This window comes from Rhinoderma darwinii, chromosome 2 (genome assembly GCF_050947455.1).
Source record: "Rhinoderma darwinii isolate aRhiDar2 chromosome 2, aRhiDar2.hap1, whole genome shotgun sequence".
NCBI classification, from domain to species: Eukaryota; Metazoa; Chordata; class Amphibia; order Anura; family Rhinodermatidae; genus Rhinoderma; species Rhinoderma darwinii.
Genome location: NC_134688.1, coordinates 252,175,610 through 252,198,503, shown reverse-complemented (window position 1 = coordinate 252,198,503; position 22,894 = coordinate 252,175,610). Strand labels below are relative to the sequence as shown.

Below are 22,894 nucleotides of genomic sequence, written 5' to 3'. Positions count from 1 at the left end.
TCAATCTGATCGAGCTTCTTTCGAATGTCTTTGAAAAACAAGTCCAATCCATGGAGGTCCCACCATTTAATTTATATGACTTAAAGGATCTACAGTTAACCTCTAGGTGCCAGATACCACTGAACACCTTCAGAGGTTTTGTTGAGTCCATGCCTCGATAGGTCAGAGCTATTTAAGTGGGACATGGGAGCAGTGGCGTAACTACCGCCGTAGCAGCAGTAGCGGTTGCTACGGGGCCCGCGGCATGAGGGGGCCCGTGTCGCCCGCCGGCACGGGCCCCCACCATGGCCGGAGGCTCCGCTAGCAGCCGCTATGGCTGCTACAGCGGGACGCCACTGAACACTACTGCAGAGCAGGGAGGTATCTCCCCGCTCTGCCATTAACTGGTTCCCGACCGCTGGCTGTATTTTTACGGCCAACGGTCAGGGTCCTTAAAACCCGAGCCATAGACTTTCTACGGCTCGGGTTTTAACTTGCTGCCCGCGCGATCGGGCAGCTGAATGTCGGGTCTCCGGCTGTCAGTGACTGCCGGGGACCCTGAGGAGAGGATAGAAGCAGCTTTCACTGCTTCTGTCTTCTCTGATCACTTGTACACAGCGCTGAATGCGCGCTGTGTATAGGAATAGAGACAGCAGCAGCGCCGCTGTCTCTATTCCTCCCGGTGATCATGTGACTGGTCACATGATCGCCGGGTGCCGTTAGTGGCAGACTGTTGCTGGGTCTTACTAGACCCAGCACAGCCCTATTAGTGACAATCGTCACTATGAGAGGGCTGATTTCCCCTGTAACTGGGGCTGCTGTGCAGCTCCAGTTACAGTGGAAAAACAATGTGTAAAAGAAAGAAAAAAAATATATAAAGTTCCCCAAAGGTCTTCTTTGACCTTTGGGGGACAGACCAGAGTAATAAAAAAATAATAAAGTCAAGTGCAAAAAAAAATGTAAATAATAAATACACATAAAATACCCACGCCCAAAAAAAAAAACGTTCCCCCCGCCAAACATTGTTGTAACGCAAGCGCTGACCCAATTACCCTAATATAGACATGTAATATATTAAAATTTACGGTAGACAATGACGATCACAAATAAAAGGTCTATTTTAGGGTAAAACTATGTTATTACCCAAAAAAATAGCTGAAACGTAAAAAAGCTTATTTTTTTACTATTTTCAAACTTTATGAATAAAAATTCTAAAATAGCAAAAAAGGTGCGTATAAAAACGATAAAAAATGAAACCTGCATTGTCTACGGAAAAAACATTGCAAAAATCACGTCGTTAGCCCAAGAAATAAAAAAGTTATAGCCATTTAACTAACACGTGCTATAAATGGCTAAACGGTGTCTGGTCCTGAAGGCGCAAAATAGAGCAAAAGACATGTATCCCCTATCCACAGGACATGTATCCCACTCTCCTTAGGACATGTATCCCCTCTCCCCAGACGATAAAGCTGCCGCCAACAGCTTGTGTTCTTCCAGGAATGGTTGCAGGGTGTTTGTTCTCTAATGTTTTTCGCCTGACACGACAACAGCCAGCCGTTCGATGAAGCAGAGAACGTGACTCATTGGAGAAGGCAACTATTTGCCAATCATTAGTGCTCCAATTTCGATACTGCCTTGCAAATTGAAGACTTTTTTCCAATGCACCTTTGTTAGCATAGGAGCAGTGACCATCCGTCTGCTTTGGAGTCCAATAGGCAGTAGGGTTCGCTGAACTGTTGTTTAAGTGAAAAAATTTAATTAGTGATTGTGCAACTCATAATGTTGCCTGTTGGTCATGTGACATATAACATAAAAGTACCATCAAGTCTAATAAATTTCCATCAGATAGATGGACACATTAATAGCTAACAAGTGCATAAACATACATTGGTGGTGTGTTGTATATACATCAAGAATATAAATATTGAAGTGGGAGGGGGGGATGCTACTAACCTCTGGACGACACTATTGATAATTGAATACCAAGGGAATAAATATTTAATAACTTCACCTAGGGGAATAATTGACACAATACATGTCATAACTTGGATGAAATGGATGAAACATATTGAAATCAGAGAATCTGGCTGTAATACAGTAACACCAAAGAAAACCTGTTAATAATGCAATAGCGGATAAATCCATATATCCAGGTGGAAATTACAAAAACCATGTACGACATTCAAGTCCAGTGTGAAAGGATACAACCCGTCGTAGGGACCCAATGTCATGGGGAACTCAGCTGGGGGTATAAAAGGTCGGGAGACAAGTCCCCTACTGTTACATAAGTAAACTACCCCCTACCCAGTATCCCAAATTACAACAGGTGATTGTCCCTACCGGGCCTATTTTAGCCTCTTTTGATGTTGTTAGCCTGTACACATCGATTGAACACCAGAGGGGCCTTGATACAGTAGATCAATGTTAACAGAACAGTACCTTTTCAGATAAGTGTAGATTATGTTTACTCTCTCTCCTCAGCATTATCTTACATTTCATTTACTTTTCAAGATACATTCTACATACAACAACAGGGCACTGCTATGGGCTCGAATATAGCACCCATGTATGCCAACATTTATATGGCTCTGCTTGAAACAGTACACATCTACCCATCATTACACTTCCAGCAGGTTTTAAAATGGTGGCGATATATTGACGATGTTTTTCTTATTTGGTCAGGCTCAAAGGAAGATTTATTTTCATTTCATAATTTTCTCAACACCATTGATCCTAGTGTTAAATTTACACTGGTACACGCCTGTGCATCTGTAGTGTTTTTGAACACCATGGTTTCTATATTGGAGGATCGCCTGTCCACAGATTTATTTGTCAAAGACATGGATGTCAATAACCTACTCAGGTTTGACAGTAGTCACCCAGGAGGTATGGTTCATTCCTTACTCTACAGCCAGCTCTTCAGGGTCAAAAGGATTGTCGCTGACAAACCAACCACCACATTGAGACTTAAAGAATATGGGCAAGAAATTTAGGCAGAGGGGTTACCCCAAATCGATCATAGATGCTAATATGGATAGGGCCACTGAGGTCTCTAGAGAGACACTTCTTTCCAATACTTTAGCAAACTATGTAGGAACTGGTAAGGTGAACAGGGTCCCCTTCGTGTCGACCTACCGAACAGAGCGATCATATAGCCAAAATCATCAGGAGACATTGGCCCATCCTTAACAGTAGTCTGAGACATGTCCCTGATTTTGAGATACCCCCACTTTTCTCCTATCGACGCTCGCCCAATCTTAAGGACAAACTGGTTACAGCAACTATTGAACCGTCTAAACAGACAGGACAGCGCTACCGGGCCACGCGCAAGATGGGCTGTTACCCTTGCCTGTCTTGCATCAATTGCAACTCCATGATTTAAGGCCCAGTTTTCAACCATCCCATTACCGACAGGGAAACTAAAATTAAACATTATTTAAACTGTAATTCGTCCTTTGTAATCTATCTTTTTGAATGTCCATGTTAGCTTTGGTACATTGGAGAAACCACATTAGAACTTAAAGAGAAGGTGTCATGATTTTTTTATTTTATTATTATATTGCTTTTAATATGATATTAATATAAATTTTATTTATTTGTGTTCTCATGTTCTACTTTTTACTGTGTTCTTACTTTTACTTCTCTATGGGGGCTGCCACTTTTTTTTCATCTCTGTGTGTGGCGATTAACGACACATACAGAGATGCTATACGGCACATACAACCCCATAGAGAATGCAAACGGGAGCCGTTCCATTCTCATAAGCTTGCGCTGTATGTGTGGGAATGGCGCATGCGCCGCTCCCACACAGATCAAAACGAAGCTCGTTCGTAGAGCGAAATCCGGCGACATTTTCAGTAAGATGACGACTTCCGGCCGCCGCTTCTGGCCATATGTTCAACGAAGCGAAGGCGCAAGGAAGAGGAGCGTAGACCAACGGAGGCAGGAGCAGGTAATTTATGTTCGTGTATGATGTGTGTATTATGTTCGTGTATGATGTGTGTATTATGTGCGTGTATGTTCGTGTGATACGGTCTGCTGAGCCCTTATCTAATCCTCCTAGCACTGTGCAGTCGCTCAGAAAATGGCGGCACACAGTGTAGGAGGTTTGACGACATTCAAACCCCTCCTTCTCCTGGCAATAGCCAGAAGAAGGGAGGGGGGATTGTGTGAGGACACTAGAGGAGAGTGTGTCCACCCCAAATTTGCAGCATAAATCAATGAGGTTGCTTTACCACAGTGACCATGCTGCAATTTTGGGAACTGCTCCCTCTAGTGACCAGCACATGGAAATGCTATAAATTAGAATCTAATTTATAATATTTCCTGACTTGTGAAAAAATTAAAACAATGTGTAATCACTTAAATACTAATTAACTGAAAAAAAATTAATAATTTCTAGCGACACATTCCCTTTAAAGTACGTCTAAACAATCACCGGTTTACAATTAGGAACAAAAGACTAGATCTACCTGTCTCCAAACATTTCACTGACCTTGGACACACTGACAAGCAGCTAAGGTTTAGGATAATTGATCATATTCTACCGCTGAAACGAGGTGGTGATAGAGTGGCATCACTCAAAAAAAGAGAGCTCGAGTGGATATTTAGGCTCAATACACTTAGACCTTATGGACTTAAAGAGACTCTGTCACCACATTATAAGTGCCCTGTCTCCTATATAAGGAGATCGGCGCTGTAATGTAGGTGACAGTAATGGTTTTTATTTTAAAAAACGATCTTTTTTCACAACGTTAGGAGCGATTTTGGTTTATGCTAATGAGCTTTCTTAATGCCCAAGTGGGCGTACTTTTACTTTCGACCAAGTGGGCGTTGTACAGAGGAGTGCATGATGCTGACCAATCGGCATCATGCACTCCTCTCCATTCATTTACACTGCACTAGCGATATAGTTATATCACTATGTGCAGCTACATACACAAGCCCTAACATTACTACAGTGTCCTGATAATGAATACACATGAAATCCAGCCTGGACGTCATGTGTACTCAGAATCCTGACACTTCTAAATCTTTTTTTGTGAGATTCCGGCAAGTGAAACCAAATCTCGTTTAGCTCCGTGATCTCGCGAGATTTCGTATCCGTTGCTGGAATCTCACAAAAAAGAGTCAGAAGTGTCAGGATTCTGAGTACACATGACGTCCAGGCTGGATGGTCATGTGTGTTCATTATCAGGACACTGTAGTAATGTTAGGGCTTGTGTATGTAGCTGCACATAGTGATATAACTATATCGCTAGTGCAGTGTAAATGAATGGAGAGGAGTGCATAATGCCGATTGGTCAGCGTCATGCACTCCTCTGTACAACGCCCACTTGGTCGAAAGTAAAAGTACGCCCACTTGGGCATTAAGAAAGCTCATTAGCATAAACCAAAATCGCTCCTAACGTTGTGAAAAAAGATCGCTTTTTTAAATAAAAAGTATTACTGTCACCTACATTACAGCGCCCATCTCCTTATGTAGGAGACAGGGCACTTATAATGTGATGACAGAGTCTCTTTAATGTAGATTTTAAAGGGGTTTTCCCACAAGAGACATTTATGACATATCCACAGAATGTCATATAGATGCAGGTCCCAGCTCTGGGACCTGAACCTATCTCCACAACTGGGCCCCCTAAACCCTGTTAAGCCTCTGTGTTGCAGCTGAATGAGGTGAATTTCAACCATGAAAAAAGGTTTTATGTTCGTGAGTTACGTAAACAGCGTAGCTAGCTGAGCTATGCTGTTTCCGAAAGTCTCATTGAACTGAATGGTACTTATGGAAACAGCTTAGCTCGCATGCTACGCTGCTTCAGTAACTGCCATTCACTACTATGAGTTACGGAAACAGCGTAGCTCAGCGAGCTACGCTGTTTACGTAACTCATGACCATATAACCAGGAAGTGGCCGGGTGTCTGCGAGATCAGACAAAACTAGAACGGGATTTAAGGTGCCCCATTCTAAAGATAGTTGCAGATCCCAGAGTTGGGGCCAGCATCTATCTGGCATCTATGACAAATCCTGTGGATATGTCAAAATGTCAGTCGTGGGAAAACCCCTTTATATTAGGTGGAACAGGCCTGGGATGAGCGACCCTCTGGTCTATTGCAGTATGCCCTCTTTCTCCCCCTCTGTATTAGCTTGACAAGTACTGACATTTATATGTTTTTAATTTCATTTTATGCTTTGTTCCTAGTGACTTAGGATCTCCACTCAAAATATTGGAGGATGAATTCTCACCTGTTTTGGACACGGAGCTTTTCAGTATACTTTGGTTTTGATCCTTCTTTCGGTTTGGCTACTGTACTTATCTATTGTTTTTTAACATTACACCAAGATCATGTATCATTGCCCTCTTATTCTTGATACTATGTTCTCCTCAATAGAACCAAATCGAAACAATATGGGAGCATGACAACCATAGATAAAAAATATAATATACTTTATTTAAAGGAACAGTGTCATCACAAATTTTTTTTTAATATGTTAAAGATGTTAGTGCTTTATTAAAAACGTTTGGATTAATCTGTGTTTGTGTGTTACTTTTTCTTATTTTTACACTTTTTCTTCCCTATGGGGGCTGCCATTTTTTTTTCCATTTCTGTATGTGTCGATTAACAACACATACAGACATGGAATACGGCAGCCACAGTCCCATAGGGACTGCGAACGGGTCCCGTCCCATCCACTTCTGTGTACGCCGTCTGTGTGGGAACTGCGCATGCGCCGCTCCCACACAGTCCAATTTGAAATGCGCGCCGTCCGACGCCATTTTCCTGTGGACCGGAAGTCGCGGCCGGACAGTAATATTACTACTTCCGGTCGCGGCTTCCGGACTTGTGCACATGGAGCAGCGGCAGCAGACGGAGCGGATGGGCCGGAGGGAGCCGCGGCGGCAGGAGCAGGTAAGAGATTTCTATGTATGTTCGTGTTTGTGTGTGTTTACTACTGTATGTAAACCTACTACACTATGTGTTAGCTCAAAAAATGGCGACACACAGTGTAGGAGGTTAGACCGTTCAATCCCCTCGTTTATCCCGGCACTAGCCAGGATAAAGGAGGGGGGGATTCTCAGAGCTCACTAGAGCGAGTGCTTTTTTCCAAATTTTGCAGCAAAAAGCAATGTGGTTGCTTTACCACATGCAATGCTGCAATTTTGGGAATAGCTCCATCTAGTGACCAGCACTGGGAAATATTATAAATTAGAATCTAATTTATAATATTTCCTGACTCGTGAAAAAAATAAAAAAAATTTGAACAATGTTTAATCACCTATACACTAAATGTTTAATAAAAAAAATAAAAAACATGTTTTGCTGGCAACACATTCCCTTTAACAAAAGAAGAGACATACAATGAGTTAAAAAATATGCGATCAACAAAATATACATACAACCTTCAATGTAATCAATGATGACTGCCTATTGCTCATAATGGATAAATGTTAAATATTGACAGAACATGTTTACAATGGTGTATCATTAACCCCTTCCCGTCGCAGCCATTTTTCAGATCTTAATTTTAGTTTTTTCCTCCCCACCTTCCAAAAGCCATAACTTTTTTATTTTTCCGTCTATATAGTCCCATGAGGGCTTGATTTTTGCGGGACAAGTTGTAGTTTTTCGTAGCACCATTTATTGTGCCATATAATGTACTAGTAAACGGGAAAAAAAATATTTGTGGGGTAGAAAATGAAAAAACAGTGATTCCTCCATGGTTTTTTGCACTTTGTTTTTACGAAATTCACTGTGCAATTAAAACAACATGTTAAATTTATTCTGTGGGTCAATACGATTACGGTGATAATAAATATATATAGTTTTTTCTATATTTTACTACTTTTACAAGTTAAAACCTAAGTGTAAAAAATAAAATTTATTTTGTGTCGCCAAATTCTGAGAGCCATAACTGTTTTATTTTTCTACGTCGATTAAGCGGTATGGGGCTTATTTTTTGCGGGATAAGCTGTCATTTTTAATTATACCATTTTGGTGTACATGCGACGTTTTGATCACTTTTTATTTCATTTTTTTGTGGGAGATTAGGTGACCAAAAATAGAGACTCTGGCGTTTACATTTATTTTTTTTACGGCGTTCACCGTGCGGGTTAAATAATTATATAGTTCAGACTTTTACGGATGCGGCGATACCAATTATGTTTATTTTTATTTTTTTTACTATGCTCTAGGGGGAAAATGGGAAAAGGGGGGTTTTTTGAACTTTTAATATTTTTATTTTTTTGACATAAAAATAACAACTTTATTTTACAAATTTTTACTTTTTTTTATTTGTCCCCTAGGGGACTTCAATCAGCGATCCTTAGATCGCTTACACTATATACTGCAATACTAATGTATTGCAGTATATCGTGATTCTGACAGGCTTCTATTAAGCCGTGCCGGAGGCAGGGCTTAATAGGAGAACAAAGATGACAGACCTTGGGGCCTTTATTAGGCCCCCAGGCAGCCATAGCAACCATCGCCACCCCACGATTGCATTGCGGGGGGCGCGATGAGCTGTTAGAGGGTGTCGTCCCCCTCTTTCTAACGAGTTAAATGTGCTCATTACCCTGAAGTGTCGGCTGTTACATACTCCGTGAGCCCGTTCCATATTTCCCCTACCCGACTTTGGCGTATGCATAAGTCAAATGTCAGGAAGGGGTTAAAGAAAAATGCACCAAAATACGCAGCATAAAACCGCACCTATTTCCGTATCAAAGTGCAAATTCCGCACCTAAAAACACATTAAAAAAACGCACCATTAGGTGTGGTTTTAGATGCAGAATTTTGTGCATACATCTGCGGTTTTGGTGCGGATTTTCCGCATTAAATTATGCAACTTGTGAATGTAGCCTAATGCTGGGTTCCCACATAGCGTAAAAGCTGACGAATTTCCACTACGGAATTCTGTGTGGAAATTCCAAATCATTTACAGTAGAAGTAAAGTTAATCTCATGCCCACACTGTGGGAAAAAACGCACAAAAGTCATGTGGAAAGCGTTCAAGCGTTTCAATTCCGCAGCATGTGAATTTATGCCGCGTGTTCTTTGCGGAGATGCTGCGTGTTTGGCCCATAGACTTCAACGGGGAGCAGAAATTCCACAACAGATTTATGTTGTTGCGGTTTTTAGTGTTTACGAAGCGGAAACGCAGCAAAAACGCTGGAAATCCTCAGGCGCACATATACTTCGCCATAACCAATGTTTAACACTAAATCCGCAAGTAAAACCCCGATTTACCAGCGTTTTTCTGGAGTTTCTGCTGCAGAAATACCCTAAGGGCCTGTTCATAGGAGGCCAAGTTCACACTAGCGTTTCTATACGTTTACCTCTCTTCCATCAGAGGAAGAGAGGATCAATACATTAAACGGAAAGCAACGGTTCCAATTAGAATACCATTGATATCAGTATCAGGTATCGGTTGCTTTCTGTTTGTCTCCGTTCGCTAGGTTTCCGTTTTTTTGAACGGAAGCAAAAGTGCAGTCTGCAGAACTTTTGTTTCCGTTTAAAAAAAACTAGTGAACGGAGACAAACAGAAAGCAACTGACACAAAAGAATCACCATTGAAATCAATAGTAATTCTAACGGAACCGTTGCTTTCCGTTTAATGTATCGATCCTCTCTTCCTCTGACGGAAGAGAGGTAAACTTAGGGGGAGTTCACACTAAGTTTTTTGACGCGGAAACCGCGTCAGAAAACGCGCCAAAAAACGGCCGAAAATGCCTCCCATTGATTTCAATGGGAGGCGGAGGCGTTTTTTCCCCGCGAGCGGAAAAACCGTCTCGCGGGAAAAAGAAGGGACATGCCCTATCTTCGGGCGTTTACGCCTCTGACCTCCCATTGACATCAATGGGAGGCAGAGAAAGCGTATTCTGCTGTGTTTTTTGCCCGCGGCGCTCAATGGCAGCGGGCGAAAAACGCTGCGAAAATCGGCGTGCAGGCAGAGCAAAATCTGCCTCAAAATTCCAAACGGAATTTTGAGGAAGATTTTCCGTCTGCAAAAAACTCTGTGTGAACCCACCCTTATAGTAAGGCCATATTCACACGGACGTGTCCGTTTGGAAGCACGCGCAAAAAACACTGCGTTTTGTGCGAGCAAAAGGTCTGTGTGGCATCAGCATATGGTGCGTGGCTGCGTGATTTTTGCGCAGCCGGCATCATTATGACATTCTTGTTTTATGTTGACAAACAGAAAAGCACGTGGTGCATCACGCGCGGCACCTGGAAGTGCTTCCGTGTGCCGTGCGCAATTTGCACGAACCCATTGACTTAAATGGGTGCGTGCTGCGCGAAACACGGGCAAGTATAGGACATGTCGTGAGTTTTATGCATGCGCTGCGTGAAATTCACTGACAGTCTAAACGGCCCCATTCACTAACATAGGTCCATGCGACGCGCGTGAAAATCACGCACTTAGCACGGACGTATAACACGTTCATGTGAATAAGGCCTAACGGTAGTGTGAAAGAAGCCAGATGTCTATATATCCTTTTTAAGGCCTTATTCACACGAACGTGTATTACGTCCGTGCTACGCACATGGAAATCACACGCGTCGCACAGACTTATCTAAGTCAATGGGGCCGTTCTGACAGGTCGTGATTTTCACGCAGCGTGTCCACTGAGTAAAACTCACGACATGTCCTATACTTGCCTGTGTTTCACGTAGCACACACCCATTGAAGTCAATGGGTGCGTGCAAATTGCGCACTGCACACGGAAGCACTCCCGGGTGACGCGCGTGATTCGCGCTACAGTTGTTAAAGAAGTGAAGGGAAACATAAAAGCCCCTCCTTCTTTACTGTGTCGTAACATAAAAACAGTGTCATAATGATGCCGGCTGCGCGAAAATCACGCAGCCACGCACAATATACAGATGCCACACTGAACTTTTGCGCGCGCAAAACGCACACGCTCACGTGAATCCGGCCTAATAGTGTGATTTTTGTTTTTTCAAATGAATCCATTAATGGATCCATGGGTTTTTAATGTCATGGTTAAAAGTGTTTTGTTTGTCTCCATTTGACAAGTTTATTTTAGGATCCATTTGTTCAACAGGACAGACATCAGACAAATGGAGAATCATTTTTCTTTTGAACAACAGGATCTCAACAAATCCGTTTTTTGTACAACGCAAATTTATGGCAACAGGATAGGCATCCTGTTTGACATCCGTTTTTTTTTTTCAATAAACCTGCAATCGTTTAGATACGGACACAAACAGATACAACAGATCCATCAAAAAAAGAAACTATTGTTCTTAAAAAGTTTTCTGTTTAAAAAAATAAATAAAAAAAAGGATGTTTCAATAGGATGAAAAAATGTGGCGTAAACCTATTCTAAGGGCCTGTTCACATCAGCGTTGGCTTTCCTTTGAGGGGTTCCGTTGGGAGAACCCCTCAACGGAAAGGCAAACGGAAACCTTAGCTTCCGTTTGCATCACCATTGATCTCAATGGTGACGGAAACGTTGCTAAAGGTTTCCGTTTGTCACCGCTGTGACAGGGTTCCGTTGTTTTGACTGAATCAATAGCGCAGTCTGAGCTTTCCGTCGGAAGGGGGCCCTGACTGACACAAACGGAAACCAGAGGTAGATTTCAATGGTGAAGGATCCGATGCCAATGGTTTCCATTTATCTCCGTTGTGCAAGGGTTCCGTCGTTTTGATGGAATCGGAGGTATCGATTCCGTCAAAACGGCGGAAACCTTGAAGAACGGAGATAAATGGAAACCATTGGCGCCGGATCCGTCACCATTGAAATCAATGGTGATGGAAACCTATGGTTTCCGTTTGTGTCAGTCCAGGCTTCATTCCGACGGAAAGCTCAGACTGCGCTATTGATTCAGTCAAAACAACGGAGCCCTGACCCAGATGTGAACGACGCCTTAGGTGCTTAGGAATTGAAAATAAAAAATCTCTTTCACTCTTTGTAGACAAACTGAATTTGTTGTTATCAGTTGCTCATGTGTTCGATGATAACCAGGTCGTGTCCTAGCTGCGAGACAAAGGGCGGGAGTTTAATCTCGCGATAAATTCATAGTACTCTGCAGCAGGAGGGATAAAAGGGCACACGAATAACTACCAAAAGACAACCTAACTTAACTTCAGACGGCGCCAAACTTCCGCCCATCCATTGTTCATTATAACTGCTTATTGGATGCTTAGTTGTCCATCTAAATGCCGACTCACGAAACAGTGCTCTGATTGGCTGAACCGGTATCGTGCCTCAACCTAAACCTTTTTTTCTGACCAGCGCGGAAGGCTCCGCCTTCTCATTGTTCGTTCGAATTGCTTATTGGATGGCGAGCTGTCCGTCTAATCCCGACTTTCGAAGTCGTGCTGGGATTGGGTAAAGTAAGTGTAGCACGTAGGCGGACGCTGGGTCTCAGAACAGGAGTGGATCCGGAGCCCAGGAAGGAAAATGGCGTACACCCAGGGAACAAAGAAGAAAGTGTGCTATTACTATGATGGTAAGGGATTCATTCAGGACATATAGTGAATGAAGGGGAGACCGCTTTGGTGGGGGAATAAAGGGTGATGTGGAGGCGAGAACCGTGCAAGGAATTGGCGTGGGCAGCAGGGGCTAGCAAGATCGGGGTTCAAAGTGAGGTACAGTGGGCTAGATGTGCCAGGGGTTATCGGTGTCATATTCGCTTCCTAATAGTGATTTCCCTGCGTGTCAGCCAATCGTCACGGTGAGGTAACGGGACGTCGGAATTGCGTGTCTTCCAAGGAGAGAGAGCCGGGAAAATCAGTTTACGGAAGCATCTCCATGAATCGTGTCTGCGCATCTGGCCTGCGCACGCGGTGGATTTACATCCCCGGATTGAAAGTATGAGACACTGCATCTTCTTGTTTGCAGATCTTTACTTGGACCAGAGACAGGGTGGGGGGATTTATTAGAATTGGTACACGGGTGAAATGGAGCAGTTGCTCATAGTAACCAATCAGTTTGTTGGTTTCATTTCCAGCTAAAAAAAATGTGCTTGAAGCTGATTGGTTGTTGTTGGGAGTTGCAGCACTCTTAGTTTTGATAAGCCCCTGCCAGCAAATCACAATCGAGCACAATCCCATATCTTCAATTGTGGAATGTTTGTCCACTGATCTATTTTCTCACATGTTTTGCTTATCGTCAGATTTGGAATAACTGCGGTTGTGCGTCCTCTCATCCGAAACTCTCATGTTTACTAAATGCTATGATTGTAGAAGTAATGACAATCTGGTCTACACATTTTCAATCTATAGAACATTTTTCCATTAAGTCAAACTGGCACCATAGATGAGAAAACCCATCACTGCATCAGGTGCTCCAGTGTGTTGGCTCCATCAAATGACTTTCAAATATGTTGTAAAACATCTATAAAGTAAAAAAATGCCCCGCAAACAGCTGATATTAAAGGGGTGTTCCAGAATCAACAAAAAAAAAAGGTAAAGGGAGGAGATGGCAATAAAATATAAAAGCAGAATTACTTTTTAAATCCAGTGCTCCACATCGGCTTGTTTACGGAGCTGCAGCCATGACGTCCCATCCACACATGTGACCGCTGCAGCCAATCATTGGCCTCATCGGTCACGTGTGTTGATGTGATGTCATTGCTGCAGTAAAAGATCACTGTGGTAAGCAATGGTGCTGGAAAGCAGGGGATATAGCAGGTAAATTATGCTGCTTTCATTGTTTTATTGCAAACTACCTTATCAGAATTTGGACTTGAATCTCGATTCTTAGCGTAGTATTGCGATACGATACCAAAACAATACTTTGCCAACGTTAAAAAACCCACAAAAATCCTTACATTTTCTGATGTGAGGCACATGGTGTGTGCCTCACATTAATAGTAGTTAACCAGATCATATACCTAGCACCATAGTTATCTATGATGGGAGTCACTGCCTCCCCGCGGGACAACTGTCCCGTACTGAAAACATGAAACGGTATTCCCGCAGGGAGGCAGTGACTCCTATCATCATAGATGACTATGATGCTCGGAGTCTGGCTTTCTGAACTGTTGGGTCTAGGAAAAGCGGGCGACATACGGTCCATTTCTCACGCGGCCATGTGAATTAAAGAGGCTCTGTCACCAGATTTTGCAACCCCTATCTGTTATTGCAGCAGATAGGCGCTGCAATGTAGATTACAGTAACGTTTTTATTTTAAAAAAACGAGCATTTTTGGCCAAGTTATGACCATTTTCGTATTTATGCAAATGAGGCTTGCAAAAGTCCAACTGGGCGTGTTTAAAGTAAAAGTCCAAGTGGGCGTGTTGAAAAGTACAACTGGGCGTGTATTATGTGCGTACATCGGGGCATGTTTACTTCTTTTACTAGCTGGGCTTTCTGATGAGAAGTATCATCCGCTTCTCTTCAGAACGCCCAGCTTCTGGCAGTGCAGACACAGCCGTGTTCTCGAGAGATCACGCTGTGACGTCACTCACAGGTCCTGCATCGTGTCAGACGAGCGAGGACACATTGGCACCAGAGGCTACAGTTGATTCTGCAGCAGCATCAGCGTTTGTAGGTAAGTAGCTACATCGACTTACCTGCAAACGCTGATGCTTCTGCAGAATCATCTGTAGCCTCTGGTGCCGATGTGTCCTCGCTCGTCTGACACGATGCAGGACCTGTGAGTGACGACACAGCGTGATCTCTGGAGAACACGCTGTGTCTGCACTGCCAGAAGCTGGGCGTTCTGAAGAGAAGTGGATGATACTTCTATACACAACGCCCAGCTAGTAAAAGAAGTAAACACGCCCCGATGTACGCACATAATACACGCCCAGTTGTACTTTTACTGTAAACACGCCCAGTTGTACTTTTGCAAGCCTCATTTGCATAAATACAAAAATGGTCATAACTTGGCCAAAAATGCTCGTTTTTTAAAAATAAAAACGTTACTGTAATCTACATTGCAGCGCCGATCTGCTGCAATAGCAGATAGGGGCTGCAAAATCTGGTGACAGAGCCTCTTTAACCACATCATTTCCCTCACACATTAGCTCCGTGTTGCCCATTATAATCATAGTAAGTGATCCCATAAAGTACCTTGCTCAGGCATAATGGGCAACATTGGGTTAATGTGTGAGGTATATGATGGGTTAATTGCTATTAATGTGAGGCACGTAGAGGTTCATAATACCATGTTCCTCATTAATAAGTGACAGTGACTTCACCATTTCCCTCACATAATGGCAATGTTGGGGTTAATGTGGGTAACATTAACCCCAATGTTCCTCAATGGCTGCAAAAAATACTGGTGCCAACTTGTGTGCCTTTATTTCAAGCTTTTGCTCTGCTCTAACACCTGCCTTGGGCTGGTCTGTCACTTCACTGCAGCGCGAGCGGCACAGGCACATCAGGAACCCTGTGCTGCTCGCGACAGTCTCCTCTTTCCCTCAAATACTCAGATTATCACTGGTGGTAGTGGAGGAAGGAGCGTTCCTCCATCCTACTGTGACACGTCCGGCACTAACGACGAGCGGGGAGGTCACTGAAGGAAGAGAACATTGGTTATACACGGCAGTGTTCAGAAGTGTAGGAGAGCCATTTGTAATGTATAGTGGATTCACCCCAAAAGTGACTCCATTTGGGAAACCACACCCCTTGAGGAATTAATCTACGGGTATAGTGAAAATTTCAACCCCAAAGTTTTTTTTTTTGCTGAATTAGAATCAAGCCATGAAAATTAAAAATGTTATATTTTTTCAATAAGATGTAGTTTTATATCAACATTTTTCATTTTCACAAGGAATAAAGAAAAAGCCCCCCAACATTTGTAAAGAAATGTCTCCAGAGTATGATTATACCCCATATGTGGTAATAAACTGCTGTTTTGAACATATGGGAGTTTTCAGAAGAAACGGAGTGGCATTTTACTTTTGGAGCATAGATTTTTTTTTTTCTGAAACTGTCTGCAGACGCTACGTCGCATTTGCAAAACTCCTGATGTACAAAAAAAAAAAAAAAAAGTGACCCCATTTTAGAAACAGCCCTAAAGGCATTTATCAAGGGGTGTACTGAGAATTTAGACCCCACAGGTGTGTTTTTTTTAGAAATAAATACGCAGCGGATGCTGCAAAGTGAAAATTGCAATTTTTCCACAGATTATGCCATTTCACCATACAATATGTTGTGCCACTGGAGAATCTTACCCCATAAATTGTTAAGCGGGTTTTCCTGGGTATGGCAAGGCCATACATGTGGACATAATCTGCTGTTTGGGCACGCTGTAGGGCTTAGAAGGGAAGGAGCGTCATTTGCAGCATGGATTTTGCTTAGTAGTAGTAGTTATGTTTGGAGATTTACTTGTGTTTCAGTTTATAATGCAGGGGCATATGTAATCTGTGCGGAGTACATCAGGGCATAAGAGGGTATAATAACAGGGTAAATAATAAAAATATCCATAGATGTGTGGTACCCTGTAAGGAATCCGTTATACACAGGCCAGTGTAGCACTGATAAACAGTATGCGTGCGTGCTCTTCAGCTTTCAAGATGTCACTGCTACGGACAGTGTAACAGCTGGGGAGTGCTAACACTTTCCGCAGCCGACACACTCCCCCTTGCCAGTTCGGCAGAAGGCTGATCTTGAAAGCTAAAGAATGAGAGCGTGCACTTGCTGTAACATGGTCCATATCTGATTGGACAGTGTCACAGCCATAGTAACACGCCCCCTTGCCAGTACACGCCCCGTTGACAGTTCAGGGGATTATTTCAATATCGGACGCCAAATATAATGGCACCGATATCTAAATAACGGAGGGAGATAGAATTTTTTTTTTAAAAGTGCCCCAGGGTTTGTGCAGCCCTACCCATTACATGCTGCACATGTATGGGGAGGTGAAAAGTTATCTTTAACCCGTTAGTGACCGCCAATACGCCTTTTCACAGCGGCCACTAATGGGCTTTATTCTGATGCAATAGCCTTTTTACGGCGCTGCATCAGGATAAATAAACAGTGCAGGGAGCTGTTAAATCTCCCTGCTCTCGGCTACCTCTGGTAGCTGGGGACGTCCCTTCTCGAACGTGTGAGATCGGTATTAGTATCGATTTCACCTGTTTAACCCCTCAGATGTGGCGCTCAATAGCGAGCGCTACATTAGAGTCGTTTTGGAGAGGGGGAGGGAGCTCCCTCTCATCCCACTGACACCCAGCGATAAGATCGCCAAGTGTCTGTCTCCGATGGCAGCCGGGGGCCTAATAAAGTCTCCCAGGTCTGCCTGTAGTGAATGCCTGCTAGGTCATGCCGGAGGCATATCCTAGCAGATGCCTGTCCGTTTTAAACGGACAGTTTGCAATACTTTTGTAGTGCAGTTTATTACTGTGTATTATAAAAGCGATTGGATGATCGCATATTAAAGTCGCCTAGTGGGACTAGTAAAAAAAAAAATGAAAAACCCACTTTTTCCCCTTACAAACTGCTTTACTATTAAAAAACCTAAAATAAAGTAAAAAAGTTACGCATATTTGGTATCGCCGCGTCCGTAATGACTCAGAGTATAAAGCTGTTACATTATTTAACCCGCAGGGTGAGCGCAATAAAAAATAAAATAAAAAACAATGGAAAAATTTCTGTTTTCTGTGAATCCTGACTTAAAAAAAAGTGATAAAAAGTGATCAGTCGCATCTACTCCAAAATGGTACCAATAAAAACTACAAGTCGTCCCGCAAAAAAAAAAAAGCCCTCATACAACTGCATAGGCGGAACAATAAAAAAGTTATGGCTCTTCAAATATGAAGACGCAAGAACAAATAACTTTGAAAAAAAAGCATTTTTACTGTGTAAAAGTAGTAAAACATACAAAATCTATACACATTTGGTAACAACCCGCTGAATACAGTTATTGTGTTATTTATACCACACGGTAAACGGCGTAGATTTAGGACGCAAAAAAGAATGGTGAAATGTCAGTTTATTTTTCTATTCCCCCCCCCCCCCCACCAAAAAAAAAATATAATAGTTAATCAATAAATAATATGTACCTCAAAATGGTGCTATTAAAAAATACAACTTGTCCCGCAAAAAACAAGACCTTATATGGCTGTCAATGCAAAAATAAAAAAGTTATAGCTCTTGGAATGAGACCATGGAAAAACGTAAAAAATACCTTGGTCATTAACCCCTTAAAGGAACAGTGTCATCACAAATAATTTGTTTATATGTTAAAGATGTTAGTGCCTTAATATAAACGTTTATTTTCATTTGTGTGTTTGTGTTTTACTGTTTCTTATTTTCACACTTTTTCTTCCCTATGGGGGCTGCCATTTTTTGTTCCATTTCTGTGTGTGTCGATTAACGACACACACAGACATGGAATACGGCAGCCACAGTCCCATAGGGACTGCGAACGGCTCCCGTCCCATTGACTGCCGTGTACGGCGTCTGTGTGGGAACTGCGCATGCGCCGCTCCCACACAGTCCTATTCGAAATTGGCGCCGTCCGGCGCCATTTTCCTGTGGACCGGAAGTCGCGGCTGGACAGTAATATTACTACTTCCGGTCGCGGCTTCCGGACAAGTGCACATGGAACAGCGGCAGCAAAGGGAGCGGACGGGCCGCGGCGGCAGGAGCAGGTAAGCGATTTCAATGTATGTTAGTGTTTGTGTGTGTTTACTACTGCATGTAAACCTACTACACTGTGGGTTACCTCAAAAAATGGCGACACACAGTGTAGGAGGTTAAACCTTTCAAACCCCTCGTTTATCCCGGCACTAGCCAGGATAAAGGAGGGGGGATTGCTGAGAGCTCACTAGAGCGATAGCTTTTAACCCAATGTTGCAATGCTGCAATTTTGGGAACTAGCTCCAAACAGCTCCATCTAGTGACCAAAAATGGGTAGTATTATAAATTTGAAAAAATTTATAATATTTCCTGACTCGCGAAAAAAATAAAAAAAATTTGAACAATGTTTAATCACCCACACACTAAATGTTTAAATTTAAAAAAAAAACCATGTTTTTGGGGCGACACCATGCCTTTAAAGGGAAGGTGTCATTCATTATTATTTTTTATCATATTGCTCTTAGTATGATATGAAAATAAATTTTATTTGTGTTCTTGTGTTGTACTTTTTACTTTTTTTTTTTACTTTTACTTCTCTATGGGGGCTGCTATTTTTTTTTTTTCATCTCTGTATGTGTCGATTAACAACACATACAGAGATGGAATATGGCACATACATCTCCATAGAGAATGCGAACGGGAGCCTTCCATTCTCTGCAGTGTACGCCGTCTGTGTGGGAACGGCGTATGCTCCGCTCCCACACAGCCCAAAACAAAGCTCATTAGCAGAGCGAAATACGGCGCAATTTTCATGTGGACCGGAAGCCGCTGCCGGACAGTAAGATGACTACTTCCGGACGCGGCTTCCGGCCATATATTCAAGGAAGCGAAGGCTCAAGGAATAGGAGCAGGCGGTGGCAGCTGCGGCAGGAGCAGGTAATTTATATTCGTGTATGTGATGTGTGTATTATGTTCATGTGTTATACTGTCTGCTGAGCACTGTATCTAATCCTCCTACACTGCAGGAGGCTCAGAAAATGGCGGCACACAGTGTAGAAGGTTTGAAGATTCAAACCCCTCCTTCTCCTGGCACTAGCCAGAATAAGGGAGGGGGGATTGTCTGAGGACACTAGAGCGAGTGTGTCTACCCCAAATTTGCTGCATAAAGCAATGGGGTTGCTTTACCACATTGACCATGCTGCAATTTTGGGAACTGCTCCCTCTAGTGACCAGCACATGGAAATGTTATAAATTAGAATCTATTTGCGCCGAAACGCGCGTTGGGGCGGACTTCTTGCTGTGCACTCCACTCTGGCACCTATCATGGGTATGCTCAATCATTGCTACTTACCTTAAATATTGTTTCAAACTGTCAGCACTGTCTATTTCCTGCTGTTACCTTTATACGCATTTTGTTACCCACCTGTACACCATTTTATATGGTAGATATATACCTTACTTTGTGTAACTTTTGCGGGCAATATACTGTTTGCAGACGCATACAGTGTTGGGTAATGCCATTATTCACATATACTCTTTGCTTACATGGTATATTTATCTTGTGAGTTGCACGGCTTGTATGTCCTTTTTAACCTGTTGGTTTGTGGATTCTTTTTTAACATTGCATATTTATGTGTCATCTTGAATAAAGTATTTTTCTATTTTTCGTACATCCTTTGTCTATTGGCATCCTTCTCTTTAGGTTATATAAAATCTAGATTTAGTTTTTTGGCAAAATCGGCCAACCCTATTCTGTCCCCAAAAAAATTGCATCCAAGTAAATGTTTGTTTGGCTTCGGTGTCCTCGGTTTTTCTCCCCTGCAAGCACTTCCTGGTTTCACTTCTTCTTTTTTTTTTTTTCCTCCTGACCTGCACAAAGATGCTATCCGTTTTTTTTACGCACTCATAGACTTCAATGGGCGTGTCTGGTACACAAAAAATGGACCATACTATGGCATTCTGGGAGTTTCTCACAATGGTGTCAAGCTCTGTTGAAAAAACTGATGTGTGAATAGCCACACTGACTTGTATGGATCAGTGTGCTGTCCATTGTTAAAACTGACAGCACACGGACAAGAAATAAGTGTAAATATGTTCTTATTTTTCTCATAAGTGTTTATGGTACAGTGTACTATCCATTTTCATGACCTCTTGTTTTTTGTTTTATTTTATTTTTATAGGGGACGTTGGCAACTATTACTATGGGCAGGGACATCCCATGAAACCTCACAGAATTCGTATGACACACAATCTGCTTTTGAACTATGGACTCTACCGCAAGATGGAAATCTACGTAAGAGCTTGGTATAAATTGAGACTGACAAATTTAGTTTTTCACAAAGTTTACTGCTTCCGTTTTTATAGTGGCAATTTGCATTAACTCTAGATTGTTATGGAGTGATCAGATAAATTGCAATTAATTGCAAAGTCATTCCTTGCCATGAAAATTAAGTTAATCACAACAAATTTCCTCTGCAATTCAGCCCTGCCACAAAACGACCTGCAAATATTATTTCAGTGATCTTCTCGTTAGCTCAGGAGAAAGTGTTAGGCCTTATGCACATGTCCGTGCCTGTACAAAGTATGGGCGCACAGTCCATAAAAATAAAAAGATAGGATATGTCCTATCTTTTGAGGTACACTTCTATGGCCCGGACACTTTCCCGTAAAAAAAACAGGATGGTGTCCATGGATAATAGAAGTGGACGATTTTTACGGTCGTGTACATGGGGCCTTACTGAGGGCAAGGCAGCTGATCTCACTCTGTGATGCAGATTGAATTATAAGAGCCAACTGGTTGCTTTAAAACGGGTCTCAAACATGCGGGCCGCATGCGACTCCTGGGGCAGTCGTCTGCGGCCCGCAGGACACAGAGCCGCTAGTATAGGCTCTGTTCCGGAACTCTGTGGAATTCCCTGACATCGCTGTCCACATATGGACAGCGATGTCTGGGGCTTCCATAGAGCTGGAGACCCGGGCAGAGCGCTAGTATAGGCTCTGCTCCGGGTCTCTGGAATCCCCTGACCACATATGGACAGCGATGTCTGGGGCTTCCCCAGAGCTGGAGTCTCGGGCAGAGCGCTAGTATAGGCTCTGCTCCGGGACTCTGGGGAAGCCTCTGATATCGCTGTCCATACATCGACAGTGATGTCAGGGGCTTCCCCCGAGCAAGAATCCCGGTGATTTCAGGAGCACAGCTGTAGTCCCAGGAAGAGCCTACTAGCGCTCTGCCTGGGACTCCAGCTCTGGGGTTGCCCCTGACATCCATGTCCATATATCTACAGTGACGTCAGGAGCAGAGCTGGAATCCCAGGCAGAGTGCTAGAAGTGGCTCAGCTCCTGGACCCCAGCTCTGGGCAAGCCCCTGACATCACTGTCCATATATGGACACTGATGTCAGTGGCTTCCCCAGATTTCTGGCGCAGAGCCTATACTAGTGCTCTGCTCCGGGACATCGGCTCTGGGGTTGCCCCTGATATCACATTCCTGTCCAGGAGGATCCTCTGAAGTCAGTGTATGGACAGTGACGTCAGGGGCTCCCAACAGTAGAGGAATCCCCAGCCAAAGCGTCGGCAACGCTCTGGTTGGGGATTCCACTCCTAGAGGGAGCCACAATGGAGCTATCTACTTGGGGTGTGTGTGCCATTATCTGCGAAGGGCACTGTGGCAGCATCTAAAAAGGGGCTTACCCAATCTTGACATGTGTCTGCCAAACGCTGCCAACTGAGCCGCCGGACTGCATTTAGCGACACTTAAACTGGATTGTTGAAATAAGCACGTGGGGGAATTCTCTCAAATTTTAAACCTAGCGGTTTTATTATATTAATGTAGCATTATAGTGTTTATAGTAGTTCAAATATCTAATTGATTAACAATAATTTTGTATTGTATCAAATTTAAAAGTAATGCGGCCCGTCAACTTCCCATTTTTTCTATATGTGGCCCACTTACCCGGCCGAGTCACTCCTTGAGCCGTTTTTGGAGCAGTTTTTCATTGTCTATAGAAATACAGCTCCAAAAACGCATCAGAAAAAACGTTTGCTTTAACCCGTTAGTGACCGCCCCATAGTGGTTTTACGTTGGTTACTAATGGGCTTTATTCCGATGCGATAGCCTTTTTACGTCGCTGTATCGGAATAAATAAACCGAGCAGGGAGCCGTTAAATCTCCCTGCTCTCGGCTGCCAGAGGTAGCTGAGGGTTGGGGGCGTCCCTGCTCGAACGTGTGAGATCGATATTCGTATCGATTTCACCCGTTTAACCCCTCAGATGTGGCGCTCAATAGCGTGCGCCGCATCTGAGTGGTTTTGGAGAGAGGGAGGGAGCTCCCTCTCTCTCCCACCGACACCCGGTGATAAGATCACCAAGTATCTGTTTCTCCGATGGCAGCCGGGGGCCTAATAAAGGCCCCCAGGTCTGCC

General features: G+C 43.2%; 1 protein-coding gene across 1 annotated transcript in view; it reads left to right on the top strand.

Moving 5' to 3' along the window:
- Positions 1 to 12,313: 12,313 nt before the first annotated feature.
- Positions 12,314 to 22,894, top strand: part of HDAC1 (histone deacetylase 1) — a 28,031-nt gene continuing 17,450 nt past the window's right edge. The window contains exons 1-2 of the mRNA XM_075853133.1: positions 12,314 to 12,449; positions 20,655 to 20,767. Of these exons, the coding sequence (XP_075709248.1) occupies positions 12,401 to 12,449; positions 20,655 to 20,767 (162 nt within the window). The 5' untranslated portion in view covers positions 12,314 to 12,400. The remainder of the gene's footprint in view (positions 12,450 to 20,654; positions 20,768 to 22,894) is intronic.